The sequence below is a fragment of the Eucalyptus grandis genome, chromosome 3, assembly GCF_016545825.1.
Source record: "Eucalyptus grandis isolate ANBG69807.140 chromosome 3, ASM1654582v1, whole genome shotgun sequence".
Taxonomy (NCBI): domain Eukaryota; kingdom Viridiplantae; phylum Streptophyta; class Magnoliopsida; order Myrtales; family Myrtaceae; genus Eucalyptus; species Eucalyptus grandis.
In genome coordinates, this window is record NC_052614.1 from 42486532 (window position 1) to 42494755 (window position 8224).

The 8224-nt window shown below is 43.2% G+C and overlaps 1 protein-coding gene across 1 annotated transcript; it reads right to left on the reverse strand.

Annotated features, from left to right (window-relative positions):
- Positions 1-2895: 2895 nt before the first annotated feature.
- Positions 2896-4905, reverse strand: LOC120292252 (L-type lectin-domain containing receptor kinase IV.1-like). The gene has a single exon (XM_039310512.1). It carries the CDS (start codon positions 4903-4905, stop codon positions 2896-2898), a length of 2010 nt encoding a protein of 669 aa, XP_039166446.1.
- Positions 4906-8224: the final 3319 nt, after the last annotated feature.

Sequence of the window (8224 nt, forward strand, 5' to 3'; positions counted from 1 at the left end):
TTAACATTTACATGCCTACAATAAAATACAACTCCTACACGACCTATGAGCAAAAAGGGGTCAGAAAGGCTCTAGCTTCATTAACAGCAAGGCCAACCAAAAAGTGTCACATCCCGCGCCCACTACATCCACACTTAGCAGATCTCCACACTATGGCCCTGAAAATGGTTAATAACAACAGGGTGAGATAAAATCTCAGCGAGTCAACTTCCTAAACCTCGATTAGGATGCAAATTTGTATGAAGGCAGCCTAATCATGTGACGGCATACAATCTTACTTCACCTTGGCATACCCCTGCCTTTTAGTACGTCACATATGTAAAGCATAATCAATAATCAGAATACATAACTCTCATGTACCAAGCATCCACACGGGTCCTGATTATAAAGTAAAACCCGTTTTGGCACGTCTCATACCATGCCTAATAGTTTTACAACATAATCAAGGGCAATGCATCACAATCATTCACACGCATTTCGATTATTATGACCCCTCGGGCCACGGCCAACACACAAGTTGGAGATCTTCTGATATGACCAGACATCATCATGCCCCATCGGACACGGCATCATTTATAACTCCTGCCCAGACGGCATTCCATAAACGAGCATCAGTCCTGCCTCAATCACGACTCGACATCCGGATCCTCGCCGGGCATCCGATAAACATCGGGCATCGCCCCCAAACTCCAGTTTGGTGATAGATTCAATTAAATGACCACACAATCATGCCAACACTCAAGCCAATTTTTATCTTCCGTCAATTAGCCTAGTATAAAAGAGTTCGTGCTTAAATAACAAACCTCGGAAAATCTTTACATTTAAAATTCCGATAAAATAATCGCACGTGGTCACGTATTTAAAATCAACCCATCAAACTTTGCACACTTCTATTTTAAAACCTCATTGTTTTATTTAGCACGTAAAATTCGGCGTTCAAACCCAACACCTTAAACTTTGCCATTTAATTTCCTATAAAACCTTCTTTTGTAAATAATAAGTGAACTTATCATAAAGCAATCAATAACATGACATCGCACATGCAAACAATTGGAATTACGCACAATCTCACCCGGAAAAACGGGCATAAAATTCTACTTAACGGTTAATCCGTCATTAATTAACTACTCGCGATTAATTAAGCTAATCATGATTAATTAGAATAATTACAATTAATTAAACTAAACTCGATTAATTAGCCTAACTATAATTAATTAAAAAGTAATCAAAATTAATTAAAATAATTGTGATTAATTAAACTAAACTCAATTAATAATCTAACCACGATTAACTAATCTAATCGTAATTACTTAAACTAATCTCAATTAAAATTAATCTAAACCATTCTTAATCGCAATTAAGAATAAACTAAAATTAACTAATAATAATCGCCGTTAATATTAAACTAACCACCCCTAAATGTAATTAATGTATTAATCCACGATTATGAGGTTAACTCACCAATTTCCGACGATGGCGAGCCTTTGGGGACGGCAGCACGACGGCGACAAAGACATGAGTCTCACAGCACCAACAGCGGCACCAACAGCACGGCGAAGATGGCGGCGGCCGCAGCTCCTCAAACCCACGGCCAAGGGGGGGAGGGCTCGGCTTGGGGTGGCTTGCGGTGGCAAGCAGGCGGCTTGTGGATGGCGGCGATGGCACGGCAAACGATGTGAGGGATGCGGGTGGAGCAGTGGCTTGCGGCAGCAAACGAGCAGCGGCACGGACGGCACAACGGTGAGACGGCTCGTCGGACAAGCGGTGAGTGGTGGTGGTTCGGTGGCCAAGAGGCGGTGGTGATGATGGTGAGTAGGGTGTGTGGCGGCGGTGGTGCTGGTGGTGGGTGAAGCAGCAGCAAACAAGAAGAAGAAGAAGGGGGTTCGGCCAAGAAAGGAGGGGAGAGAAATCGCGTGGGGGAAAAGAGAGAAGAGGGAAAAGAAAGAGGAAAATAAAAAGGAAAATGGTGTGGAGGGCAGAGGGGTAACGTGTGGGGAGGAGGAGAGAGTGAGAAAGAAAGGGGGAAAGGAGGATGGCAGAGGTGGCGTGAGAAAGAGGGAGAGAGAAAGGGGGAGAGAGAGAGAGAGAAGAAAAGGACAAAGGGGAGGAGCTGCAGCAGAAAGGGAGAGGAGAAAGAGGAGAGAGAGAAGAAGATGACAAAATGGGATGTCACACAAGTTGTGGAGAAAGAGTAGGCACATCCCCTAGATGAGTTCTCGAGCTTGTGGTTCAGGCTAGAAGGCATGACTTTGCTTCTGTTTGGTTGCATCGGTTACTTTTGGAGGCCATTTCCAGTGAATGCAGGTAAACCCTATAGGCTAAGATTGGTCGATCAGAAATGTGAAACTGCTGGTATCGTGAGCTAGTACAAAGTTTGCCAGGGAGGAAACTGCTAGATCAACCACAACGAACATGTCCAGAAGCTGGAGAAATTTGTCGAATACACTACTCAGAAGACATCGTTTGAATCTCCTAGGATCAAATTATATCTAATGCAATTTCAGCTATCAATACCCTGACTTGTGTCGCTATATTTCCTAAGAATAAAAAATTCGCATGTCGATGGTGCATATATATTAGGGACCCGACTGTTAAATCACGCAAGGATTCAAACAAACTAGCAATAATCCTTATAAAAGGTGGACTTGCTCTTATACTCTGGAGGCTGACCAAAAGGGGAAACCAAAGAAAGAGGCAATTTAAGCTAATGCAACCATTCCCAAGAACATGCAAGAATATACTGCAGAAATTGGTTCGATCCATAGAATCTTAAATTACAGTTTACATAAACTCACAAAGTCACAAACTACGAATGCTTGACGCACAAGAACATTAGTTTGACTTTTACTTCGATTTATGAAATGTGCTTTCACTTTAATTTACCTAGCTTAAGACTCATCTTCCACCAGAGAGGAGAGAGTTTGCAATAGAAGATGTCTGAGAAAATGCCTTGTCAGCGAAAGACGGATAAAACGTGCCAGCCATACTAAAACCTTCATGATATGAAAATTGCCAGCCACTTTTTGAAATACCAAGAGATGATAACTCCTCTAAGGCAAGATCCCCTTCCAAGTACTGCACCACTTGTCGCACACGTGGTCTTGCGGTTGGCTGAGACTGGGAGCATAACAATCCGAGTTGCAACACTAGCTCCACCTCCTTCGCCACAAAGTCCGTCCCTAAGTTGGGATCTCTTGCCTCTAGAATGTCACCCTTATCCCAGCAAGAAAACACCCAGTCCACCAATATCACGTCCTCCTCCTCCCGAGCCTCAATCGGCCTTCTTCCACTAGCAACTTCAAGCAAAAATGCCCCGAACGCGAAAACATCTGTGCTCGTAGTGGCCTTGCCAGTTCGAGTGTTCTCTGGGGCCAGATATCCAAAAGTTCCCACCAAATGGGTGGTTTGAGGATCTGTACCGTGATCATATAGTCTTGCAAGCCCGAAATCTCCTAACCTTCCATTTAGTTCTGAATCAAGCAAGACGTTGCTAGCTTTGATATCCCTGTGAATCACTACTTGTTCCCATCCTTCATGGAGATAAGAGAGGCCATAGGCAACATCTTTGATCACTTTAAATCTTTGACTCCAACTAAGGGTCACCCTTGGGTGGTTATAGAGGTACTTGTCTAGGCTTCCATTTGGCATGTAATCATAAACCAACAGCAGTTCACCTTTCCGACGGCAGTATCCGAGAAGCGTCACAATGTTCCGATGGCGAAGCCGACCAATACTAATAATCTCGGCAATGAATTGTCTCATCCCTTGCCTCGATTCATGAGAAACCCTCTTCACTGCAATCTCAGTTTTTGAGGTGGGTAATACCCCTCTATAAACCCTACCAAATCCACCAGCTCCTAGTAGCTCCTGATCTCTGAACCCCTTTGTGGCAACATAGATATCTTTGTACTTGAAACGATGCGGACTGTAGTCGCGCTCCCAATCTTCAAGAACCTCTGCAAATTTTCTTCTTTTTCTAATCGCATAAGCCATAGCAAAGACTAGTATTGACAGAAAGAACAAGCATATGAAAGGCAGCCCAGAAGTGAGAAGAATGGATTTCTGCTTCTTTTTCATATGGGGTAATCTAGGAAGTTGAGACAAATCAAGCCTATGAGCTTGTCCATTTACCTTAAAGCTCCATCCAAGGATATAATGAGAAGTTAAGAGCGTACCGGTTGAGGAAGAGAACCCAACGTACATGGTCTCCTTGAAGATCGGCGAGAGACTGAAGGACAGAGACAAAAGGGGAGTGTTCGGTTTTTCAACATTGACCGGAGCTAATGTGACCTTGATTTGTTTCTGCACACCATCATAATCCACCCAAACTTGCATTGCTTTACCACTAATCAGACTCAAGTTTTTGAAGCCTGGAATGTTGTTTTCAGTGTATCCAGCAGGGGATGATTTTACAGAGAGCAGCCCATTGACATCAATCCCGACATGGTTGTCATTGATATCATGTATTTCGTTGTTTTGAATCGTGTCAAATTCCACTGCAAAAATGTGGTTCGTGGCATTGCCATCGTTTGTTTCGTTGAAGAGACCAAAGAAATGATCAGGCCGAGCTCCAGGAAATTCTCTACGAGAAGCTATCACAAAGGTGAACCCAGGATTGCCCAGAGCTGGATATCCAGGAATTATAGCGAAGACAAATGTGGTGGAGAATGAGACGACAGCGCCATCGGATGAATTCTTGAACGTGATAGGGTCTGGGTAGAATGCATAAGTCCCCTTCTCTTTGGTCCCATTGGTTAACTTCAGGAGGCCATTGCCAGTGAGTTCAGCTAAACCATCAAGGCTCAGATTCGCAGACCGGAAACCATTGTAGGTGAAATCGCCGGTTTCATGAGTCGGTGCCATGTTTGCCAGGAGAGAAACTGCCAGAACAATCACCAATAACATGGCTAGAGCCTGAAGAAATTAGCTGAATACACTAATCTTATGAGATTAATTCATAGTCATAATAGTGATCCAACCGATTTACACAGCATTAAATCGAACAGCATTAAATCGAATGTCCTGCAATTTCAACCGTCAGTGTCCCAACTTGTGCACCCCCAACAAACCTTCAACTGATTGGTCCGAGCCTTATGACTCCCCTATCATGTGATTGACTGATTGCTCCTAGTCTTATCGCCAACTTAAAGTTCTGTAACTTGCCCGTCTTCGTACACCATTTGCAACATTTCAGTCAATGGCCAAAGTAGACCGATACAGCCGTCAACGTGAGTTGATGATGTTTCGTCGTCTTTGGTGGCTCCTCGAAGAGTCAATGACCGATGATGCGAAACTATGGCCGAGAAAGCGTCACAACTAGACGAAGATGGACGAAAGGACAATGCCCCCACAAATTTTAGCAGTGTGTTTAATACCACGTATGACTTCTCGACGGTACTGAGAATGTTGGTACATGGAGTAGGAAGGCTTAATAATTCTATCTTAGAAAACGACTGGAAAATTCGTGTGTTAAGTTACACGTGTGAAAAATCTCACATTAGAGATTTAGTGCGCTCTAAAAGAAACTAATATAACCTAATTGATGCAGAACTCATTATAGCTTTTGAGTGAATGCAAATCCAACTTGATATATTATTATAAAATGATACTTAGATTAAGGGAAAGCACATCTAACAACTTCGTGCATGTGTATATATAAGTTGTGTTAAAGATCTCTCATATTAGGAATGGAGTGTGACGTGAACTGTTAATATTACTCAAGTTGGCCCATAATTCATTGATTAAGACATTCAAGTAAAGGTATATTCAACTGCCTCCGAACAAAATGAGATAGTTCAAATTTGCCCGGGTCTTGCTAATTTTTAGTACCAATTGAATATGCCAGATTACTAAGTAAAACCTCTATGGAATGTGTTATCGTTCTATTTGTGTCCTAAAAGGTGACAAACGGGAAAACAATAATTTTTTTTGCCATACGCCAGGAATTGATGATATCTTTATGTTGAAAACATATTCTGTTGATGGTCTCGTGTACCTAGGGTGGACTAATTAGTTTGCGTTAACCCAAGTCCCAAAGTTGAGCTGTACGTAAAGAAGTTAATGGCCCAAACCAAGCTATGGTAATACAATTGATCCACAAGGCCCGTTGATGGAATGTCTAATGACCATGAGTTCACTGATCATGAGTTTCGATGAGCATAATTCAATTGAAGTACAAGAGACGTGACAAGGATGGATGTCACGCCCCGAACCCCGAGCGCGCGAACATCCCTCGGCGGTCAATTAAATTGCGACGTCCCAGAACACGTCGCCGACCCATTCCTTTTATCTTTCAATTAAACACAAGTGGAAGCATAATAAATAAACAACACCCAGTCAATCATCACAGTAGGGATAGTAAAACACAATAGACGAATTCCAAAAGCAGCATCTTTATTTATCCACTTGTTAGCCCTACGAAGTTTGATATTTACAAGTTTACCTCAAAAGATGACTTCCTAACGACCAACAGGCAAAAAGGGTCTGAGAGAGTCGAGGTTAGCTTAAACTTCACTATCGATGAGGCCAACCAAAAGTAATGCTAGAAACACCCGTGTCTTGGTACATCTAGACCCCAAACCGCACGTGACGGTTCTCCATACTACGACCCTGAAAATAGTTAACAATACCGGGGTGAGATAAAATCTCAGCGAGTCAACTTCTTAAGCCTCAATTAGGACGCAAATTCGTCTCAGAGGCAGCCTAAAAACGCACCGTATACAAAATTACCTCACCTTGGCACACTCTTGCATATTAGCACATCTCACATGGCAACAATTGTGCAACATGCATAAATAATAATTAGAACACATTCTAAAAATTCTATGCGCATTGCCAACACACGTGTTCCAATTATTACGACCCCTTGAGCCACGGCCAACACAAGAGTCAGCGGTCTTCCGGCATGACCGGGCATCGTCCCGCCCCCATCGGGCACAGCATCATCTAGAACCCCCACATAGACGGCATTCCATAAAGGAGTATCAATCCAACCTCAACCGCGACTCGGCATCCAGTGTGGCACCCTCGAAACAGCCCCCGATCCGCTAGGGTCGCCACAGTTCGCTTACCTTTCACTTGACCTGGCAAAGCATCACTCTGACACCATAGAATTGTGATGGGTCCCTAAGTCCTCGGGGTTTATATTATTTAAATCGGTCCCAGCGCAATTCATATAACGGAAGCATACTTGATATCTCCCTAACCCATACTCAAACTAAATAATGCAATGCAACACCAACTACACATTATATATATATATATATATATATATATATATATATATATATAAGTTAGAGCCGAACACCTTTATTTACATAATTTGATCGGACATCATGAGTTGGTACATCAAAAGGCCAAGGCTTTACTAAGCTCGGCTATAACCAAAAGTACTCGACCCCACAGCAGTCATGTACATCGGTCCATCATTCAGTGTCGGCCATCCAAAAAGAAGCTTCATCCTCCCTCCATCGCGCTCAGTCACACCCAACTTGGTCCATCAACCGGCAGCGGTGGCAGCATCCCCAGCATAACCCCATCGCAGCAGACATGCATGGCCAAGAACTCCTGAATGACAGGGCTGACGGGTGATCCAACGTCGTACAAAACCAGAACCCGCACACGAACAAAAACTGACCCCCGTATCTCGAGGTGATGATGCTCCGTACACTTAACCTCGACGTCGGTCGGTATGCCATAAAAGGTACCGGGGGTGACTAGCGATAGAGACATAACTCCTAGTCTGAAATGTTAGTCCCCAAAAGGGGTGAGTACAACCACTCATCAGTAAAAGATTCATCACGCTATATTAAGCATTACTATTAATATCCAGATTCAAGTATGGTAGACAAAAACAAAAAATTAGAAAATAAGTATGTATCAGAATCATGAAATCCTTCAATGTGATGACAATGTGATCCTAATGTGTAGTGCAACATATCCAAGATAGACAAATCTCAATCATAGGGCCAAACTGAAATATCACGTCCCGTTCCATGCCATACAGTGAATCTTATATCCAGACCCCACACATTTATAGTAGAATCATTCATTTTTTCATTCAAAAGGTTTCATCCCCGGAGGACCAATGTTTGCATCCCTCCGGCATTCACATCCCTCCAGGCATCACGAAAGCCTCCGGCATTCAGCCACTTAGGGCCATCGAGCATCTGGACCAAATCACGCCTCAAGGCATCTCGTACCCCACCTGGCATCACGAGGAACC